The 23,045-nt window shown below is 36.6% G+C and overlaps 1 protein-coding gene across 1 annotated transcript in view; it reads right to left on the bottom strand.

Annotated features, from left to right (window-relative positions):
• Rsrc1 (arginine and serine rich coiled-coil 1) overlaps positions 1-23,045 on the bottom strand; it is a 323,363-nt gene that overhangs the window by 130,968 nt on the left and 169,350 nt on the right. Inside the window, exon 6 of the mRNA XM_059265450.1 lies at positions 5,288-5,339. Coding sequence (XP_059121433.1) covers positions 5,288-5,339 — 52 coding nt within the window. The remainder of the gene's footprint in view (positions 1-5,287; positions 5,340-23,045) is intronic.

Raw genomic sequence — 23,045 nt, 5'->3', positions numbered from 1 at the left:
GTATATCAATAGTCATCAAAAACTTTAATTTTTGGAACATCACAAAATTCATCATCAGTTTTAATTAGCATTTAAATATTTCTGAGGCTTTTAAATTTACTTTGTAGGTGAGCATATAAAGTATGAGCAACTGGGGCATTTCCTGCATACATGTCACTTTACTTTGCCCTCACTCAGTCCCCTGTCCTAGTTGGTTCCCGTCCCTTAGACAGGCACCCCATTCTCCTTTCATGTCACATGCATCCATTACTTTCTCTGCATCCCCACATTAGGATTTCTTCCCACACTCTCATGATCACCGTTCTAGCTTCATGATCTAAATACATATATGCAAATATACACACATATGTAATTTTAATTTTATGTTCTGTATATAATATGGTATTGTACTGAGTCTGCTTGTTCCACTTAATATTCCCAGTTCTACCCATTTTCTTGCAAATGTCACGATTTCATTTTTTTCAGCCAATTAAAATTCCCCTGTATACGTATCACATTTTCTTTGTCTGTTAATCTGCCAACATCTAGGCTGGGTCAATTTCTGACTATCATGAAATACGCAGCAATGAATACAGAAGGGCAATATTGTCTGTTGTACTCATTAAAGTCCTTCCAGTATATACTCTGGGTAATATACTTCTATTCATAGTCTCTTGAGTAACTTCGCTTCTAATTTCCACAGCACACAAGTATTCAAAGGTTTACAACTTCAGATGATCAGTTCTCCACAAATGACTTATATTTCAAAGATTAATAGCTGGAATTTTATTAGGGTGTTATTATAGAGACAAAAAAAAACCTAGTAGAGAGTGTGAATAGGAGAAACTAAAATAAAAAAAAAAAAAAACAGGAGCAAAAAGTTCCAGGTAGAAAAGAACATAGGCAATTCAGGGAATAATTAAAGGTTACAGTTATGAAGTCTAAGAAATGAATTTTTTAGAGGTTGTTAATCTCTTGGACTCTACATTCTACTACAAAGACAACTGTCCAACCATGTTCATTTTCACTCTATTCGTAATAGCCAGAAATTTCAAAAAGCCTAGATGTGCATTAACAGATGAATGGATCAAGAAAATGTAGTACATTTACACGATGGAATATTACTCAGCTGTTAAAAGAAACAAAACCATAAAATTCGAAAGTAAATGGATGGAGCCAGGAAAAAAAAAAATCATCATCCCGAGTGAGAAATTCCCAACCAAAAGAGACAAATACGGCATGTATTCTCATATGTGAATGTCAGCTTTTAAGACTTTTACAGGCATGCTGCAATCCCTATAACCACAGAGGCTGGGTACAGAGCAAGGGAAGGAGGGAAGGTTTTCCCAACTGAGGGAGTACTAAATGGAGAGATGAAGGGAAGAAGGGGGTAAGGGGGGGAATAGGGGGAGTGACAGCTAATACTAAGGGTCATTTGAGAAATCATATGGAAACAAATACAGTTAAACTGCTTAAAATATATACATATATGACAGAAATATAAATAGAATCACCAAATAATGGGGAAGAAAAATTCTCCACTAGACATTTCTTGCTATCAAGTGAATCTTCCCGTGCCAGAAATGGGTTACATCTAATTGAATTGTTGGTCAAAGGAGCCCCATGGAAACCCCCAAGCAACACAGGCAATTGACAAGACTACTGTTGCTTTCCACAAAGTGAGGGTAAGACCCTGTTGCTGAAGAGAACACCCACACAGCTCCCTGAACGGAGAGAGGGGGTGCTAGCACCTACCTAGAGCCTTCAACCCTACTGACTAATGTTCATGGTGCTGAAAGATATTCTACATGATACCAGAGGATAAAGGGAAACACCCCCCCCCCAGCTACAAACCCTTTGATCTACACTAGTCACTACCTGCAAGATAGATTGCTACAATAATGGTACAAAGCTTGTGGGAGTAACCAACCAATACCCGATTGGATTTAAGGCCCACTCCAAGAGATGGAACCCATGTCTGGCACTGCTGGGATGGCTAAAAACCTGACTAGATAGGCCATGGACCTAGGAGAAAACCAAATACTACTGCTCTGCTAAAGGGATATGGCAATAAAATAGTTCCTAATGACATTCTACTATATCTACAGATCAGTGTCTTGTTCAGCCCTCATCAGAGAAGCTTCCCTCTACAGGATATAGGAACTAATACAGAGACCCACAACTGGACAATGTGGAGAGAGAGGGGGAGAGGAAGAGAGGGGAGATGGGAGAGAGAGGGAGAGGAGAGAGAGAAGGGGAGGGGGAGAGAGAGAGAGAGAGAGAGAGAGAGAGAGAGAGAGAGAGAGAGAGAGAGAGAGAGAGAGAGAGATCGAGATCTTAAACCCTTCTCTCGGGCAGAAAGATTATAAATAGCCAGTGGAGATGAAAGACACCAAGGAAACAAGGCTTTCTAGACACAACTGAACCGATGCACATAAGAACTCACAGAGACTATGGCAGCATGCACAGGGCCTGTACAGGTCTAAGCCAGATGGGATCCCAGCATTAAGAGGGAAAGTGGACACAAGCCCACATCCCTAACCCAGACGCTGTCTCCAAGTGTCACACATTCTCAAAGAAAAATCAGTTTTCTCCAAAAGAGTCCCATTGAGTACACAAAGCATACTTAGTGTCATGCCTCATGCCCAGTAGTAGATGGCCAACACAAAACGAACGTTTTAGAGATCTTTTGTCTCATAATGACTTGTTTGGGTATTTTTCTTTTTATTTCACTGGTCTTTGGTTTATATATTATGATTTGGGATATTGTGATTTTATGTGTGTGTTTCTCATGCTTTTTCTATGTTTTCTATTTCATTAGTTTGTTTTAAATTCTAGTTTGTTGTTTAAAATTGGCTTGTTTGTTTTTAGAGAGAGAGAAAGGAGGCATGGAGTTATCTAACTCCATGGGTGGGAGGATCTGAGAGGGGATGAGGAAGGGGAAATGAAAATCAGAACATACTGTCAAAAATTTCTCAATTAAAATGACAGTGTGTGGATCCATTGCACAAAATCTAAAGAGTCAGAAACAGGTATAAAACTGTTTTTGCATTGAGAAACACTGGATAATTTTTAGCAAAGAAGTAGCATTATAAAATGGTGCCTGAGACACAATCATGAAGCACTGCTTACCACAACAATCCTAGCATGAGCTGGGATTAGGTACTTTGTATTTTGTAAGTATCTGTTGTCACAATAACCCTGCAAGACAGTTACCATCCTTACCTCTCACTGATGATGGATTTATGACAGAAAATCTCCAAACCTAAAGACTTTCCAACAGCTAACTTAAATGTGTAATAATCTCTAATTGATACAACAGGAAACCATTTGCATAATGCAGTTGAGAATACAAAATGGTTTGTTTACGAGGGAAAATTGTTGGGGTTTTAAAGAATTGAAGAATTGCCTAATGATCCCACAATTATTCCTTTCTTTTCTTTTTTTTTTTTTTGGTTATTCGAGACAGGGTTTCTCTGTGTAGCTTTGTGCCTTTCCTGGAGCTCACTTGGTAGCCCAGGCTGGCCTCGAACTCACAGAGATCTGCCTGGCTCTGCCTCCCGAGTGCTGGGATTAAAGGCGTGCGCCACCACCGCCCGGCCAATTATTCCTTTCTGAAAGTACTCTCAGAATCTAAAAGCAGGGCCTCAGGTTAGTTTGTGTGGGTTTATAACATTATTCAACAATACTAAAAAAAACAGAAAGAGTTCAAACGTTTATCACTGCATGAATGGATACGCAAATTGTACACAAATATTTTTCAACCATAAAAGAAATGAACTATCAGTGTGTTATAACATGGATATGATTCCAAAATAGACCACATGACAGATCTAAACATCAAAGTATTACCTATGGCTCTAGTCCCATGCCATCTCAGAGACAGAAGGCAGGTTGGTGGTTGTCAGAAACAAGGAAGAGGAGGAGAAACTATTAAGAGGTTGTCTTAACCAGGCTGATCTCAAGTTCTTCACCCCCACTCCATGTTTGTATGTTTACTGACATTCCACACCACCCAGCCATTCACTTTCCCTCAGAGGCCATATGGAATCCTTAAAAGTAACACTGGATACTTTTCAAAGAAATATAAAACATTACATCATTACATATTATTCTACTCATTGTAGTAGCATGAAAACCAGCAGTCTGATAAAAAATGAAGTGATAATGAAAAGTAGTGTAACGTTTTCATGAAGCAATTCAACACACTTTATAAAAACCTATCATATATATTAATACCCTATAATCTCAAAAACTTATTTCTATAGTAATTTATAGTAACAATAGCTAATACAAGAGATCCTTGAGTCAATATGCACATACATATTTGCTCATAAATATAATATCTGGGCCGGGTGGTGGTGGCACACGCCTTTAATCCCAGCACTCAGGAGGCAGAGCCAGGCGGATCTCTGTGAGTTCGAGGCCAGCCTGGTCTCCAAGGCGAGTTCCAGGAAAGGTGCAAAGCTACACAGAGAAACCCTGTCTCGAAAAAAAAAAAAAAAAAAAAAAACAAACCAACAAAAAACCAAAACCAAAACCAAAAATATAATATGTTATTTGGTAGTCTGAAATTATCATTGAATCCTCAATTTGTCAAACTGCAATGTATAAGAACTTTGTAAACCCTTCACACACACACACACACACACACACATATATTGCAAGGAGTACATTTAAAGTTAAATTATCAGTAGGTAGAAAACAGCATGATTTTTAGACATATTTAACGAGGTAAATAAATGTCTTTGTGAAACTGTACCACCGGGAAATTAAACATGGCATTTTAAGATTAGATGGCAACAGAACATATAGTCCAATGAATTAGTAATTACAGGAATTTGAAATAGCAGCACTGACCTCATTTTCTCCAAAATAATGGAAATCTTAATCAATAGTTAAGTAGGAATAGATCATAGTCTTAAATAAGAATCACAAAATTTTAAAAACTTCCAGAAGTAAATGTCAGAAAAAAAAATCATGATCTAGAGCTAAAGAATTTTTTTTTTCATTTCACCAGAAGTACAATCCATAAAAGAGCAAAATCAACATGGATTTCATTAAAATTGAACATTAAAACTAATGCCTGTTTTATCCATAAATATGTAAAGAATGACTTTTTAGCACATTACTGCTTTATATTAGCAATAAATAGGTAACATACATCCAAACATATAATCTAGATCTAAACATATAATCTAGACCTGTGAGAATTTTAAAACCAGGAAAAAACTTTTGACTCGTGTAAGCAGGCTACCAGCCTAAGATTTACTTTTTTATTTCATAAAAGTTAATTTTCAACACTTACCAGCAGCTTCAAGAACCAATTGTAGTCTGGCTTTGGCCTGCTCAGCTGGTGGCTAAAAATCAACCATAAGAGACATTTACAGGTCAGTTTTAACAAATGGATCTTTAAATTAAAGCCCTACTAGGTATAAAAAAGTTAGAAAGCCTTACCACAATCACTATTAACATCCATCCAAATTCTATCACAGTAATACTTCATAGCCAATTTGCTCACTTTTAATATCAAAATACCTTTTAATTAATATAATCCAAGAATGAGGAAGCTCTTTGGTTGCTACCTAAATTTGTACCAATAAGCAATAACACAAATAACTGTAAACCCAACAAAATGAGGCATTACCATGTATTTAATAACAGATTCTGAAATTGTATTACTTCCTTGCATATAGAAACATTTAAAAGACCTATCTAAATTTAAATAAAGTAACTATTGTTTTATATGTGGGGGAAGTCAGACCCTAAAATTAAGTTTTCTCTAAATTTCAAATGAGCAATTGTACAGAAGATAAAATATAAGATATCACATGTATTTTCAGTTCCCATTAGCTCCCCTAAAACTGTTGTTCAAGAAAACTTTGACTCATTTCTGTCAATAAGGTTGAAACTAACTTTCATACCTAAGATTTCATTTCTAAGATTTTTAGATGATATACTTGTGGCATCCAAACACGGAATATACCCAGGTTATAATATTATAACAGATCAGTTAAAAAGTATTCTTAGAACTTAGGACTTGACTTTGACATACATTTATGAAGATGTCTCAATAAACTAGATAAACAATCTAAATAATACAAAATTTGCCTTATGAGCATAAATGCAAAAATACATAAAATACTTGCAGACCAAATCCAAGAACACATCAAAAACATCATCCACCAGGATCAACTAGGCTTCATCCCACAGATGCAGGGATGGTTCAATATGCAAAAATCAATAAATACACTCCATCATATAAACAAACTGAAAGACAAAAACTATGATCATCTCATTAGATGCAGAAAAGGCCTTTGACAAAACCCAACACCCTTTCATGATAAAAGCCCTGGAAAGATTAGAGATACAAAATACATTCCTCAACATGCCAACATCAAATTAAATGAAGAAAAACTCAAAGCAATTCCACTATAATCAGGAATAAGACAAGGTTGTCCAGTCTCCCCAAAACTACCCTATATAATAATACTTGAAGTCTTAGCTACAGCAACTAAAGAATATCAAAGGGATACAAATTGAATACAAAAGAGACAAAGTATCATTATTTGCAGGTGATATGATACTAAATGTACATGACCCTAAAAATTCCATTGGGGAACTCACTGGATACAAAATTAACTCACAAAAATCAGTAACCTTCCTATATACAAATGACAAATGCACTGAGAAAGAAATCAGAGAAATCACAATAGCCTCAAATAATATAAAATGTCATGGGGTAATTCTCTCAAGCAAGTGAAAGACTTGTATGATAAAAACTTCAAGTCTTTGAAGAAGTTGAAGAAGACACCAGAAGAAGGAAAGATCGTCCCAGCTCATGGATCAGTGGGATTAACATAGTAAAAATGACCACTTTATCAAAAGTAATCTACAGATTCAATGCAATTCCCATTAAAATTCCAAAAGAATTCATTAGAGACTTTGAAAGTTCAACTTCATATGGAAACACAAAAAACTGAGGATAGCTAAAGCAATCCTGAATAATAAATGATGAAGATCTCACCCATTTTCAAGCTGTACAATAGAGCTATCGTAATAAAAACTGCATGGTATTGGCATAAAAACAGACACACTGATCAATGGGATCAAATTGAAGATCCAGATATAAATCTATATATCTATGAACACCTGATTTTTGATGAAGATGCCAGAAATACACACTGGATAAAAAGCAGCATCTTCAACTAATGCTACTAATGTCTGCATGTAGAAGAATGCAACTAGATCTGTATCTATCAGCATACATAAAACTCAAGTCTAAGAGGATCAAAGACCTCAACATAAAACAAGATACACTGAACCTGACAGAAGAGAAAGTGGGGAATACCCCTGAATTTATTAGCACAGGAGAAGACTTTCTGAACAAAATGTCAATAGAACAGGCACAACAATTAATAAATGTGACTTCATGAAACTGAAAAGCTTCTGTAAGGCAAAGGACACCATCAATGGAAGAAAAGGCAGTCTACAGAACAGGAAAAGACTTTTGCCAACTCCATATCCAATACAGGGCTAATATCTGAATTATATAAAGAATTCAAGAAAAAAGATATTAACAAACCAAATAATCCAATTAAAAAATGAGGTACAAATCTAAACAGAGAATTCTCGATAGAGGAATCTCAAATGGTTGAGAAACACTTAAAGAAATGTTCAACGTCCTTAGCCATCAGGGAAATGCAAATCAAAATGACTTTGAGGTTCCATCTTATACCTGTCAGAATGGCTAAGATCAATAACACAAGTAACAGCTCAAGTTGGTGGGGATGTGGAGCAAAGGGAACACTCCTCTATTGCTATGGAGTGCAAATTTGTATAGTCACTATGGAAATCAATATGGCAGTTCCTCAAAAAACTGAGAATCAATCTACCTCAAGACCCAGCTACATCACTCTTGGTCATATACCCAAAAGATGCTTCATACTACCACAAAGACCCTTGCTTTATTCTTAATAGCCAGAAACTGGAAACAATCTAGATGTCACTCAACTGCTCAATAGATAAAGAAAATGTGGTACATTTACACAATGGATTATTACTCAGTTGTTTAGAAAATGACATCATGTGATAAAGATAGAAAATAACCCTTTTCTCCCCAATTTTCTTTTAGTTATGGTGTTGTATTACAACAATAGTATCCTGACTGAAACACTTTTGTAAGAGGAGAGCATGGATATGAAGGGCAGCAAGAGAGTCTGTGATAGGCTTGGTTGTAACCAGAAAAGAGGGCAAGATGAACAAAGGTTGTTGGTTGGTGGCTTTGCTTGAATCTAGAGTCTACCCAATTCACATCTCATGCTGAACATATAAGGGGAACTCCACAGCTGTGGTTTGTGGAGGGGGAAGTTACGATGACGTCAAGAAACTCTTTAAGAAATATTATAAAATGTACACACACTCCCAGAATAAACTTATTAGATCTGCAAAAAAAAAAAAAAAAAAAAAAAAAAAAAAAAAAAAAAAAAAGACATCATGAAATTTGCAGGCAAATGGATGGAACTAGAAAAAAAATCATCCTGAGTGAGGTAACCCAGACCCAGTCTGATAAATATGGTATGTATTCATGTATATATGGGTATTAGCAATTAAATAAATAATAAGCAACCTACAAATTGTAGACCCAGAGAGGTCAGGCATAGAGTGGCACATGTGGGTCTCCGTAGGAGAGGAAATTAGAAGATTTTAAGGTGGACTGGTGGCGGGTGGGGACAGGAGTGAGATGATAAGGGAGGGAGGGGGAAGTAGGGTTGAGGGAGAGAGTGTGTACAGAGACAGATGGAATGGAGGGGCATTTTAAGGATGATATGAAAACCTAGTGCAGTGGAAACTTCCTTAAATATATGAAAGTTATCTCAGATGAGGTCTCCTAATAGTGGAGGATATAGAGTCCCAACTGGCCATCTCTTGTCACCAAATAAGTCTTCCAGTTAGTGGGACTGGGTTACATTCAATTGAGTTGTTGGCTAAGGGGGTTACATGGAAATTCCCAAACAATTCAGGCTGTAGCTAAGACAATGGTTTGCTCTCAGAAAACTGACATCTGGGCCCTATTACCAAGAACAACACCCACTCAACTCATTGAACATTGAGAAGATGACCTGGTGCCTACATGGAGCCTTCATCCCTACCTTCTAGTGTCTTTGAGGCTGGAAGATACTCTGTAGGCTACCAAAAGAGAAACAAACACCAACCCAACCACAAACCCTTGACCTGCAATCTGTCCTCCCTGCAAGATACACTGAGGCAATGGTGGCACAGAACTTGTGAGAGTAGCTAACCAATGTCTGATTTGACTTAAGGCTTGCTCCACAAGATGGAACCCATACCTGATGGTGCTTGGGTGACCAAGAACCAGAGACTAGATAACCTAGAGACCAAGGGTAAGGCCAAACCCTCCTGGTCTAAAAAAAAAAAAAAAAAAAAAAAAAAAAAGTTAATAATAAAATGACTCATAATGATATTCTGCTATACACACAGATCAGTGCCTTATCCAGCCAACATCAGAGATGCTTCCTCTGGCAGCAGATGGGAACAGATGTAGAGCTTCACAGCCCAGCATTACATGGAGAGAGAGTACTTGGAACACATAGCTCTAAATGAGATGTCTTCATCAAATCCCTCCCCTTAGAACTCAGGGAACACTATGGACGAAGAGGCAGAAACATTTTAAGAGCCAGAAGGTAGGAGGACACCAGGAGAACAAAGCCCTCTGATTCAAATAAGCAGGGAGCATATGAACTCACCGAGACTGAAGCAGCAAGCACAGAGTCTACACAGGTCTGCATCAGGTCCTCCGTGTATGTGTTATAACTTTCAGCTTAGTATTCTTATGGGACTCCAGAGTGTGTGAATGAGTGGGTCTCTGATTTTTGTACCTGTTCTTGGCACTCTATTCCTTCTGTTTGGTTGCCTTGTCCAATCTCAATGTGATGGGTTTTGCTCTATCTTTATAGTCATGTTTGACTGCTATCTCTTAGAAGCTTGTTCTCTTCTAATGAGAGACAGAAAGGGAATGGATCCAGATAACAGGGGAGGTGGAGAGGAACTGTGAGGAGTCAGGGATGCATAACTATGATCAGGGTATACTGTATGAGAAAATAATCTATTTTCAATAAAAAGAAAAAAAGAAAAAATCTGACTTTTCACGAGCAGTTATGCTAAGCTGAAAGCAACAGGAATGGTATATTTAAAGAGATGGGGACTGAGTATTCCTGTCAAACAATCAACGAAAATAAAGATAAACTAAAATCTTCACAACGCCTGAAACAAGTTTATGCTAGTGGACCTGTACTAATAAGAAATACAAAAGTGAGTCCTCCCTGCAAAAGTTGAAATGGTACCAAATGGTACCTTGGAGCCAACAGAAGGAGTGGGAAGTACTGTGCAATGAAGAATGTGAATGAAGAAAAAGATGCTGTGTTTTACATTTTCTATCCTCTTTTATTTTCTTTAAGGGTCAAATTACAGTTAGGAATATATATATATATATATATATATATATATATACACACACACACACATATATATCATTCATTTAAAATTATATATATATTTTAAATTGTATTAATGATTATTGTTATTTATGTATATGCCACTGTTGTATAGCAGCTTCCTCCATGATTGAAACATTATATTCTTCAGGGAAGTTCATTAAAAGAGAAAGTAAACAACTTGAAACAGTTTCAGAAAGTTCCTGACACTGGCCGAATCCATTAGGACCCTCCATCTGCAAGAGTAAACAGAGTCACTCAGAAACATAGCTCTCTAGACAAAGCCCAACCAAGCAGCCAAGAACCAAGAACAGCTGAACTCTGTAGAAGAAACGAGACCAGCCAAGCTACCTGGAAGAGGTTCAGATCAACCCAGGCTCTTGGAAAGGACAACCTTCAACCTGTTGAGCTGCCTGTAGGCTGTGCAATGTGGTCCTGGTTCCCAGCTTTGTGAGCTGTCACCCGTGCTGGGGTGGGCTTTGGTGACGCAGCTGTCATTGAGTCATTCTGTACATAACTTCAGTATTTCTGTAACCCCATTAAAACTCATTGATTCCCCGAGTTCTATTTTGGCAATATCCTTACTTTGGTCTGTCATTGTTTCCCTATCTGGGATGAGTAGACATTTGGTCACATCTCCAAGAACATAATAGCCATGGAGCATAACAGAAAGCAGAAAATAACTGTATGGGCTCAGTTCTCTCCTTCCACCTTTATATAGTTGCAGGGTTCAAGCTAGGTCTTCAGGCTTGAAAAGCAAGTGACTTTTTCCCACTGAGCACCCTGCCAGGCCCACATTGCATTTCAAATGAAGATAAAAGAGATACATTTTCCTTTCACCAACTGCAGCATTCAGGAGATCTGGCCCCACCTCTCATTTGCCATATGGTGATGAGAGCAAAGAAGAGATGCCTCCCACACCTCCACCACCTGTGGCCCTGCCTCTCATGAGCTTCAGCACTTGGCAGAGTGGCCCTACACCTTGCTTGGGCAACACAGGAGAGCTGGCCCTGGTGATGTAGGTGTAGGTGAGCTGGCCCCGCCCACTGATGCTTACTGCAGAGGGTGAGCTAGCCAGGGCAGTGCTGGATGCTCATCCTAGTTTTGAGGACGAGGGAGAGCTGGAGGGTTGACCAACCCAGCAACCACCCAGGCCCAGAACCAGAGCTATGAATTGGTCCACCCCAACATCCTCCCCATCTATGAACTACTGGAGCACATATAAGGGGCTGGTCCTGCAGATCCAAGGCTGAAGGATATCCATGACACATGGCAATAATAGGATACCCAAGAGGAGTCTCAATGAGGGTCCAGTATGGATAGTATAGCAGAAGCCAGAGGCCTTGAGCCAGACCAATGACTCATTGCAATGAAACTTGCAAGAAGATTTATGGAATAAAGGGTATACTGTATGACTCACTTGTCACACTACAGTTTCTACAATGAGATTTTTCTTTTCTTTTAAATTTTATTTTGTTTTATCTTGGGTGGAGGTTGCAAGGGTGGAGATCTGTGATAGGGAGATGAGTGGGATTGAGATGCACGATGTGAAATCCACAAAGAATCAATAAAAAGTTAAATTAGGGAAAAAGATACATTTTAATTCAGGGCAATTGCTATTTTTTTGTAACAGTAAAAATGGTGTTTTTCCTTTTGGTTCTAAGCGACAAAGTGATTGCAATGTTTTTAAATGGAATAGTCCAATAAAATGAAAATCATGCAAATTTTACCATGTCAAAACTATATTCTAGTTAGGTAAGAAGAGAAAAAGAAAAGGTAGAAAAGAGATAAACTTTTCTAAGGAGGGGAAGAATAATGGAGCAAGAGATGAAGGTAGAGAGAAGGTGCAAAAAATCAATACAGTGTCTATTGAGAAACCAGAAGACATCGGCTAAACACAACTGAGAAGAAAAGAAAGACTGCAGACGGCCATGGAGACAGATACAGGATACAAGAACCAAGAGGAAGGCCAGCACAGAGGCTTGGGAAACACCAGAGACATGTTTACCATGGGTGCCATGCACACTCATTAGGAGTATGTAAACATTCAAATATATGTACTTGTCATTTTTAATCTTATTTTTGAGACTACAGTTACAATTCTTCCTTCCCTTCCATCAACACCCCCACATACCCCTCCCTGCTCTCCTTCAAATTCATGACCACTTTATTGTGATTTCATATATATACCTAAATATAATCAGCTCAATCCATATAATCTTATTGGCATGCATGTTTTCAGGGTTGTCCATCTGACAGTGAACAACAAATTAGTATGCTCTTCTCTGGTAAGACAACTTCTGCCACTCTCCAATTTCCTCAATTATATTTTTCCACACAGAGAATCTACAACTTTTATCAGATTTCAAAGGCATCTAGATTATTTTAAACTAAGGATCAGTCTTCTAAAGTATTAATAAATGGTTTTAAATTCCATTCATTTGAACTGTGGTTTCAAACGCATCCCTCCTCACGTTACCATTTGAGTGATAATTCACTAATATAAGTTAGTTCATAACTCTTTAATTGTCCATTATTCTTCTTTCAGAAGCTTGGGTCAAGGTTGCAGGAGCGAATAGAGTAAGAACATTCTCTGGGATACAATGGCAGAAGACAGCAAGAGTCTGGATCAGCTGGAAGTCCCCTATTCCTGACACAAGGAGCTAAGCCACCCACTTGATGCATTTAGGAATTATGTTTAGGTTGGTTTTTAAAATGTCTTATGTTTTTGTGATTATAATTACATCATTTCCCTCTTCCCTTTCCTCCCTCCAAACCCCCACATAGCCCTCATCTTCTTTCAAATTCATGACCTTTTCTTTTATTAATTGTTACATATGTTATGCATATGTTTTTAGGTATGCGATAACAAACTGTTAGTGGACGGAGGCCTTATGGGTTTTCTCCCAGCCACTGTTGACTGTCAATTATTGTCCTTGTTAAGCTCATATTTAGGCAGTCATGTTGGTGAGACTTTATGGTTGTAGCTTCTGACATTAGTATAAGACAGAATCTCACAGCAAACTCCTTGATCCTCTGGCTCTGAAAACATTTCCACCCTCTCCTCCACAATGATCCCTGAGCCTTAAGTGTGGAACTTGCTTTGTACATGTATCCATTGCAGCTGGGCTCCAAAATTCTGCATTTTGATTGGTTGTTTTTGTTTGTCTGTTTGTTTGTAATGGTCTCTGTCTCTTGCAAAGAGAAGTTCCTTTGATCAGTGGTAAGGACCACTCCTATCTGTGGGCATAAAGATATTTGGAACGTAGTTTGAGATTGTATAGCTAGTAAAGGATTGGTTACAAGTTCTCCAGGATCTATGACTTCACTAGCCCTATGCAGCTGGCTATGTTTCCAGTACCATAATTTCCCTCTTATGTCCAATGAGAGAGTTGATGGGTTACTGACAGGGTGTGGGTGCCACTACTGCACCATGCTGGTTGTTGATGGGCATCATAGCTGGGAGGACTGTTGGTTGCTTCTCTCCTTTGGAAGCTTGTTTTTGAGACAGGGGTCCCTCTATGGTGTTCAGAATTGCCTGTGGTTTGTAGCCTCAGGTGATAGTCATGCCTTAGCCTCTCCAATAGCTGGAACTATAGGTATGTAATAACATACCCAACCACTTACCTTTAGGACCTGAGGCTGTATGATTTTAAAAATGATTTTCAGATAGTTGTAAAGATCAGTCAGGTTAAAAATGACCCCTCTGAGTAGTTCAGAATTGTATCCTGAGCACTCAAAGTAGCTCCTGGAACACAGAAGACTCAATATACAATTTGCTGAATAAATGAATAAATATTCTTTTTCCCTGCATGGATATAAATAATAAAATCAACCAAAGTTGAAGTTTACCTATATATTCCATATATTCACTATTCTGATAAGAAATTACTTACACTCCTTAAGTAATAAGTTCCTAGTTTATATGCTTGAGTTAGTTGTGCTTAAGTACTCAAGCTCTATCTCTGGCATCTTTCCATTCTCCTACTAGTCGATTTGGTTGAGGGGTGTGTGTGTGTGTGTGTGTGTGTGTGTGTGTGTGTGTGTGTGTGTGTGAGAGAGAGAGAGAGAGAGAGAGAGAGAGAGAGAGAGAGAGAGAGCGAGCTCATGAGAGCACTCATCCAGGCATGTGCGAGGTGACTAGCCATCAATTTCAGATATCTTTTTATATTGTTCTTCACTTGGTTTCTTTTTTTAAAAACATTTCCATTTATTTAGTATATGTGAGTATGGTTGTAAAAATACCATGGTGTTCATGTGGAAGTCAGAGGACAACTTGTAGGAGGTGGTTCTCTTTCTACCATGTGGCTCCCTGGGATTGAACTTACATCATCAAGATTGGTAGAAAAAAACCTTTACTGGCTGGACCACAAGCCCTTCACTTTATGTTTCTGAGCTAGTCTCTCACTGGACCTAACGACCAGGAAGTGAGGCCACAGGATCCTCCTATCCCTGCCCTCATTCACCAGCACTGGGGTTGTAGGTGTGTGGCATCAAGCTTGGCTTTTACACGGCTGTTAGGGATTTGAACTCAGATCCTCATATTTACACAAACAAGCACTTTGCTCCTTGAGCCCTCTCTAGCCTCAGATTTCTTAAAAGTTGTATTCCTTGAGTCAGCAATACTTTTTAGGCTCCTGAGTGACAGTTTCAAGGAAACATAGGAAAATCATAAGATTTTTATTCTTTTCAAACAAGAGAAATAATCTTAACTTCTAAAAATGAAGCCATTTTAGATTACTTCCAAAATCTTCTCATTAAGTTTCTAGTATAGTGTTAAAATCGAGACAACAGAAGGCATTTAAAACCATAAACCTGTAGCACTTGATATCATAGATCAATGTATAAAAGATACCATAAACATGCTTTTCAGAGACAGTTATCTGACCAGTCAATTCTTATCATAGGCAAACATTTCCTTCAAAGGGCAGGGAGTCACTTATCCTTTCTTGTCTTGGATAAGAAGGGGCTCTTAATCATGAGGGGAAAGGATTTAATAGATATACACTGTGTGCCACATTAACAAATACAATTTATTACAATTAATTTAAAAAATCTGAACTTGTTAATAAAAATAATTATGTACCCAAAAAAAGGCTAAATACGGAAAAGGATGAGGCAGATATTTTTTTAATCGTTACAGTATAGCAGAACATTATTCTGATTAAAATTGATTGGTATAATTTTATAATTTATACCCCTTGAGTGATTTTATCTGCACAATATTCCTTTCATCAGTCCATATTTTAAAAGTAGTGTAAGTATGCCTGGGTAACTGTGAAGAAAGCTGCTGCTGTACTGAAAAGTAATCCAGAAGGGCAGGGGAAAGGCATCTCTCAGGGAAGAGCAAGTTAAAGTCAGTAAACAGACCCTCATAATGATGTGTTAGTTGTCAAACTTATATTCACCAAATCCTGAATATGTATCCATCCATCACTCCAAGTTTCCCCTGCTCTAGGTTCCAACCCTGCAGCCTCCTCCACCCCAGGCCTTAATAGTTACACACCTTAGGCAAAGAGAAAACCCAAACTAGATACTTAGGGTACAAAACACTCTTAACAGACTTTGATATTGAGGAAGACAGGACATCAAGATTCCTTCCTTAATCTCTGACTAAAGTCCAAGCAGGAAGAGCAGTTACATCATATAGGCAACAGGGAAATGCCTTGTATTCTTGGCAGAACTGAGTGGGGTCAGCAGGAGAATGTTACAGAGAAATACTTTAAAAGGAACAGTAATGACCCTTTTCAGTTTTATTTAAATACTGGACATATATTTGAGGATGCATATGAGGCAAGATTCCTCTAAACTGCCACAGAAATTAGGGGATATTTTACTCTAAATGCCAGAGTAAAGTCTGAAAGATGCTTTTTGTAATCAGAAAGTTTAGTTCTATTTTAGCACAGACTTTTAATATTGTTCAAACTAAATACCAAGAAAAATCTAGACTCTTGACAGGTAAAGGATTTTCAAATATAGTCTTTAATTTTTCAAGTTGTATTAATTGAAACTTGTAAGATTATTAATTCTATGTGAAATTACTATAAAAGGTAAATAAAAATACTACTTGACTCAAGAACAGAAATGAGGGGACACAATAATTTTTTTTTCTGATTGCACTTCCATTTGCTCTCTTTGTACCAGACCATGTTGTACAGTGCCACAGCACTCAATACAAATGAGAGATTAGCAAGAGATGGCACAGAAAGGCACCGGTAGGAGAATGAGGCCTGTCACACAATAGAGACAGGACCCTACCAACAGAGCCTGAGCTTTACCAACACTTCTCTCTTCACATTCAGACTGCTAGTGAGATAGCTTAGCATATAGCTGTCTGTCATGGCAACAGCAGTGAGCATGAAGGTATAGACTGTTTAAGATTATTGTGAGCTGGGCACAATCATGCGTGCCAGTGACTTCTAAACACAAAAAGTTGAGGCAGGAGGATCATGAAGTCCAGACTCCTGTGGGTTATTGTGACAATGTGTTTTAAAACAAAAACAAACATAAAAATAAAACAAATGAAAGAATTGTTGATTAGTATTTAAAGAAACATTTTTGGTTGTACTAATGTGTCTAGATCATTGAAAGAATGGTCTAGTAACTAAAGTAACAGTCAAAACAGAATTTAAGTGATGATATAAATTTTATAATTAAGATCTAATTACATAAATTTCAGTTGGGCAGCAAAGGAAGCACAAAAACAAGCAAAAAACATCTAATAAGGTAAACACTAAAGTTACAGTCAAAACAGAATTTAAGTGATGATATAAATTTTATAATTAAGATCTAATTACATAAATTTCAGTTGGGCAGCAAAGGAAGCACAAAAACAAGCAAAAAACATCTAATAAGGTAAACACTAGACATTCAACATAAGTAAAATAATACCTTATTAAGATTTTTAAATCCTTTTCTTTAAATACTACTTTCATTTATTTTGTAATTTTGTTTTTAGTATGTAAACTTAGGTAAAAGATTTGGTTGAAAGATGATTTAGTATACTACAAACACGGGCTCTTGAGTGAGTGGGTTTTAACAGTGTGGGCTGACATTTATTATTTGCTGGTTGTTAAACAGGTCATTTAGACTCTCTACATCTCAATTTCCTTATCTATAAAATCATGAAAATATGAGTACTGAAATTCCTTCAATAATATTGTAATTGGGATCCCCAAAATTAAAAGTATGAGCTTTTATGCCATCGTTCCCGAGTTTTATGATAGAATTTTCCTTCTACCTTCTTGAGGAGCATATTATTGCACGACTTTATTATGAGTACCTCATAGAGTTTAATTGTGTGTGTGTGTGTGTGTGCGCGCGCACATCATTAACTATGGACTTCAATAGAAGTGCTAGGTACACAGTAAGAGTTATACATATTACTTAATATTATGATTACTAGAATTTCATTATTATTACTATGGTTTTACAGCTGTATGGGCATTATCACTACAGGATCTTATATTTAGTATCCAAGATACACATTATGAAATAGTGTAAAATTCCACAACATAATGAGGTAACAGTATTTATTCCTTCTTACAGAAAGTCAACACCTATGATTAAAATATAAGACATCCAATTTTGAAAAATTATCTCTCTATCATTCCATGTATCCTAAGTTATGAATATTTTAGTCAAAATAGAAAACAAACTATTTCTAAAACTTGTAAGAAAAGTGACAAGGTGGAGAGCTTACTAATATTTGGGTAACAGACCTTCATTTGAAATTACAAAACACTGTAGCAACTCTTCATGCCCACGGATTAGTAGGACTGACAGCCAAATCCAGTGTGTTTTATTTCCATTGATTAAGTTTATCTGCTATACATGGTTTTATTTAACATGCAAAAATACTGCTATCGAAGAAGCAATCTCAGTGAATAAAGGAAGTTAAGACATAAATGAATTATCTTTAACACACATTTGAGAAAATGTGGCATTTTCTCAAATATCCCAGAATCATCTTTTGCATTTTTTCTGTGGACTCCCATTAAAAGTCAATTACGTATGGCTTAGAAACTTTTTATGGATCTTTCATAACTTCAAATTATTTAAAAATAAAATGCTATCTTAATTACAAGTATCAACTGTATCTCAAGAATAATAGGGATAATGTGTAGTACCATTTTTTTATAAAACAATAATAGTTGTCCTAATTTCTTTAGGAATAAAGTAGGATATAAACAAAACCAGACCCCAAAGTATACATTTTCTGTTACTATATCAGGATCATTCTCCTTTACAGGGTCACTACAATTAAATTACGTAATTAGTTTTTTGGTCAAGCATATGCTGAGATTTTATGAAAACTGGTGAGAAAGTTTTTACAGGTGCAGCTTCCTAAAAACATCCCACTAATACACTGTGCTGTATTCTAGATCTAACAGTTGATACAATTTGGATAATAGCCAATAGATGGCACTGTTCCCACTAGGTAGCAAGGACCTTATAGAGGACTCCTTACATACACACATATTAAGACCAACGATCTGCTCAAATCGCTGAATGTAAATTTTTCATGATGGGGAATACATATTAAAAATAAAATTAACACATTTGTATTTACTAAATACAGAATATGACAGACCAAACTAAGGCAAAGCATTTCCTTATTTACAAAACTATCTGAGTGACTATTATTAGATACTAGGGATATAAAAGAGAAGCTATTTTCTGGTTTCTGATAATACAATCCTATGATAAGTAGAATTATCAATGGAGACATGCACAGAGACACAGAGGACCATCCTCAGGGGTAAGTGGATCTGGGAAACTGCTTGCAAGGGAGATGATGCCTCAACTGGTCAGAAAGGAGCGGGGATGAACTAGCAAGGACAAAACCATGAAAATAGTAGTGTAACAGGGATTCAGCTCAGAATGGTAAGATTAGCAAGATGAAAACTGGTTGGGGGATGGTAATATATCACTCGGGGGTCGGCTATCTAAGAAATCTGGGTTTTCCTTCATATGATAGGGATCCATTAAAGATGTGACAGGGAGTAATGTAATCAAGTAAAGTTATTTGCAAAAATCACTTCAGGGGCTGGGTATCCCTGAATTTAAATATGCTAAGACTGGGGGTGGGACTCCAACAAAGCTGTTCTGAATAGTCATTCCAGACAACAAGCAAGAAAGATTTCACCAGAGCAGTGGCAAGGAGGGAAGTTTGAAGAAACCAAGGAAAACTGAAGCTGTATCTTGGCAACTGTCTTCAGACAGAAAATTCCTTTGTGATTCAACATTCTTGAAGCTGCAGATAAGTTCTTCGGGATGTCTCAAGGAACAAAAGTACCAGAGTACTTTTCCAGTTGCCAGACATGCACAGTAATGAATGGTCTGAATCCCCAAAAGATCCCAACTTCACTATGCCATTTGCATTGCGATTTCAGAGCCCCTCCCTTTGGTGAAATTTTCTAGAGTAGTGGTTCTCAATTCATGGGTGATGACCCCTTTGGGGGGGGGGTGTCACTTATCAGATATCCTGCATATAAGATATCTACATTATGATTCGTAACAGTAGCAAAATTATAGTTATGAAATAACAATGAAAGGATTTTATGGTTTGGGTCACCACAACGTGAGGAACTATATTAAAAGGTCACAGCAGTAGAAAGGTTGAGAACCACTAGTCTGGAGGATCATAGGAAGAAATATCACAAAAGGCAGATCTAATCTATCAAGATGGGAGAGGTGGCAAAGAGTCAGTTGCCCCAGGAATATGCCATCCCTTCATATATTCATAGAAATTACTCTAAAATCCATAGTGCAGAATCAAAGTGCCACCTCCCTCCTTTCTGCAGCCCAGTCCGATCTCTTTGGAGTTTCTATTTTGCTTTGCATTGCTAAATAAACTTCTATTTAGACTGTCTAATAATTTCAGCTAAATTTAATGTTTTCTTTCAGGAACCAAGAAGAAACCTTCACCCGGGAACAACTGTTATGGCCACAAACTTAAACGGACTAAGAATGAAGTAGGGACCCAACACAGAGGCTGTTCTGAGTAGTGCAGAAAACAAACAAGGAAGCTTTAACAAAAGCAGTGGCACCCAGGGTGGAGAGGAAGATACAATGTTGAAAAATACTAAGGGGATGAGTTTCGGTTGGATAGGTTCTTAAATGGAAATTGCAGAGGAGCAATGAGAAATCAAGGCTCATGGTAAGACAATGTATTTTCTCAGCAGCAAAATGTTTTTACCGCTCTACCATCCTTTTAGCTATATTTCTATCAGTGTACGCTGTTGTCACGATCTTATCAAATCTTTATGCTTTCATATCAACCTGTGGTACTTTTATTTTTAAAACATGTTCAAAAGAATGACTACAAAATGTCTTTGATGTCTGTCTCTTCTATTTATTAGATTACACTGCACGAAGACAGGGTCGTCCCTCCTGATGTGGTTTACCTCCCCACACTTTCACTGAAACTGACAGGTGGCTGATGTTCAACAAATACTTGTTCAAGGAACACCTGTCTGATGGTATGTACACTCGGCTTGGCTGTGTCCTTTCCATTAGATAAACACCATCTTAGGCCACAGGTAGTAATATCCACAAGAGATCATTCCTATTCATTAAGTACTCTAAGTACTCCAGCGTTTGCAGTGGTAGCTGCGCTGACTCCCATGTCATATTAGAAGCTACTCTCCAGTATCACGAGGTGCTTCTGTTCATGTCAGCCCTCCCCAACAGACCTTTTATAAAGGAAAGAAAGGGACTTTCTTACCTTCTGAATCTTATCAGGGTCCTTTCTTAATGAATATTGATTTTTTTCACTGTGTTTAATGTTTGTGCCCAAACCTACCTTAAAATATAGTTTGGTCAACTTTGTAGTTTGACATGTTATAAAGATAATTTTCACCTTCTTACATTTCACTTTTGAAACTTTACTGACATAAGCAACACATGTTGTACATATTAAAGGTGCAGAATGTGATAATATATGGGATCATTATGAAATAATTTCTACAATCAAATTAATATCCCATCACCTCACATATTTGTATCTTTTATGAATATGCATGTGATAAGAATATTAACAATCTAATTTCAGCAATGTCCAGATATACAGTAGAGCATAATAACAACCACCACAAGACTCTAGACTTTGTTTAACCAACTAAGAAACTGTACTCTCACAGTAGGTGCACAGAAGGTGGGCAGGAATACAGAGACTTATAATTTAGAATTCATATGCAGGTTAATCATTAATTTCTTTGTGGTAATTTACTTAAATGTCAAGAAAAAATATTTGAATTTTGAGGGAAAAACTGAATTGACTGCAGAAAATAAAAATATTTATTTAAATAATCCTAAATATGAAAGTTGGTTTTAAATTTTGGACTAAATTTCTATTCTGAATAACCTGTATTTAAATAAACAGTTTGGAACTTAAAAGAATTGCCTAGACATTTTAAAAAGGAATATACATATATATTATTTGTTCCATATGTGTAGAGTAATTCAGAAAGAATAGAAAAGTGGACCGACTCTTAAAGAATTTCCAGCTTAATTAAGATGCACACTAATAACAATGATGTCCAAGTAGTAATATATTTAGAGAGGCTTTGTAGTTCACCATGGGGGTTGAGCTTAGGAAAGATGACTTTTTGCTAGAGCTATAATGAAAATTGTATAGAATAAAAGAATTTAAGCCATTCTTTAAAAAGAAGCAGTATGCATAACTTCAATTTATAAATACAGCTTTCAAGAACAAAAATATTGTATAAAAAGAGGTTGCCAATCATTAAAAATCATGTGGTATTAGGCAACTATATGAATCTAGTTAGGCAGAACATAAAAACGAGTCAAAACTCAAAATAGACATAGTGCTATAATTAAAAATATGGGTTAAGTTTTTTAGTATGTTACCTACTCACATGCCCTGAACTGGACTAAGTCTTGGTCTTCAAATAATTCTAGGGCCTTGTGGTTATAGCCTCTAAATAGATAAATGATTAAAAATTATTAATGACTCTAAAAAAACCAGGCAAACATTTGTATTTTAATAAGTGTCATTTCTATTGTTGATTAGTGCAAACACTTCATAAACAATAATAAAGAAATATTGAGTGAATGAAAGAAAAATAAAGAAATAAATACTTTGGAATAGTATCAAAAGTAGATCTCAAAAGAAAATTTAGAGTAAATTTTACCACGAAATAAAGCATCATGGGGAAAGAATTTATTCAATGATATTTTACCAATTAACGCTAAGGGTTTTATGATTTTACCAACATTAACTTTTATGTGTTTATGTAACCAAATAAACATTAAGAGATGAGTATGAATGGCTTGTGCCAATAATACATCTTAAAAGTTCTTTTTCTGAATTATCAAGCATTCTTTATTTTAGATTAAATCTGAATAAATGGTTATAAAGACAGCTAACAAACTTACATTTATTATTTATATTTACTAGAAAATTACAAATTTCTTAAAATATAACACGTAAGAAACAACATTTTTATTCATTCCTTGGAAAAACCAAATAGCACAATTTATTTTTAAGTAAATCAACTGAAGAACCGGAACGTAGGTTAATATAAA

The sequence above is a fragment of the Peromyscus eremicus genome, chromosome 6 (assembly GCF_949786415.1).
Source record: "Peromyscus eremicus chromosome 6, PerEre_H2_v1, whole genome shotgun sequence".
NCBI lineage: Eukaryota > Metazoa > Chordata > Mammalia > Rodentia > Cricetidae > Peromyscus > Peromyscus eremicus.
This window is presented reverse-complemented; position numbering and strand designations above follow the sequence as displayed.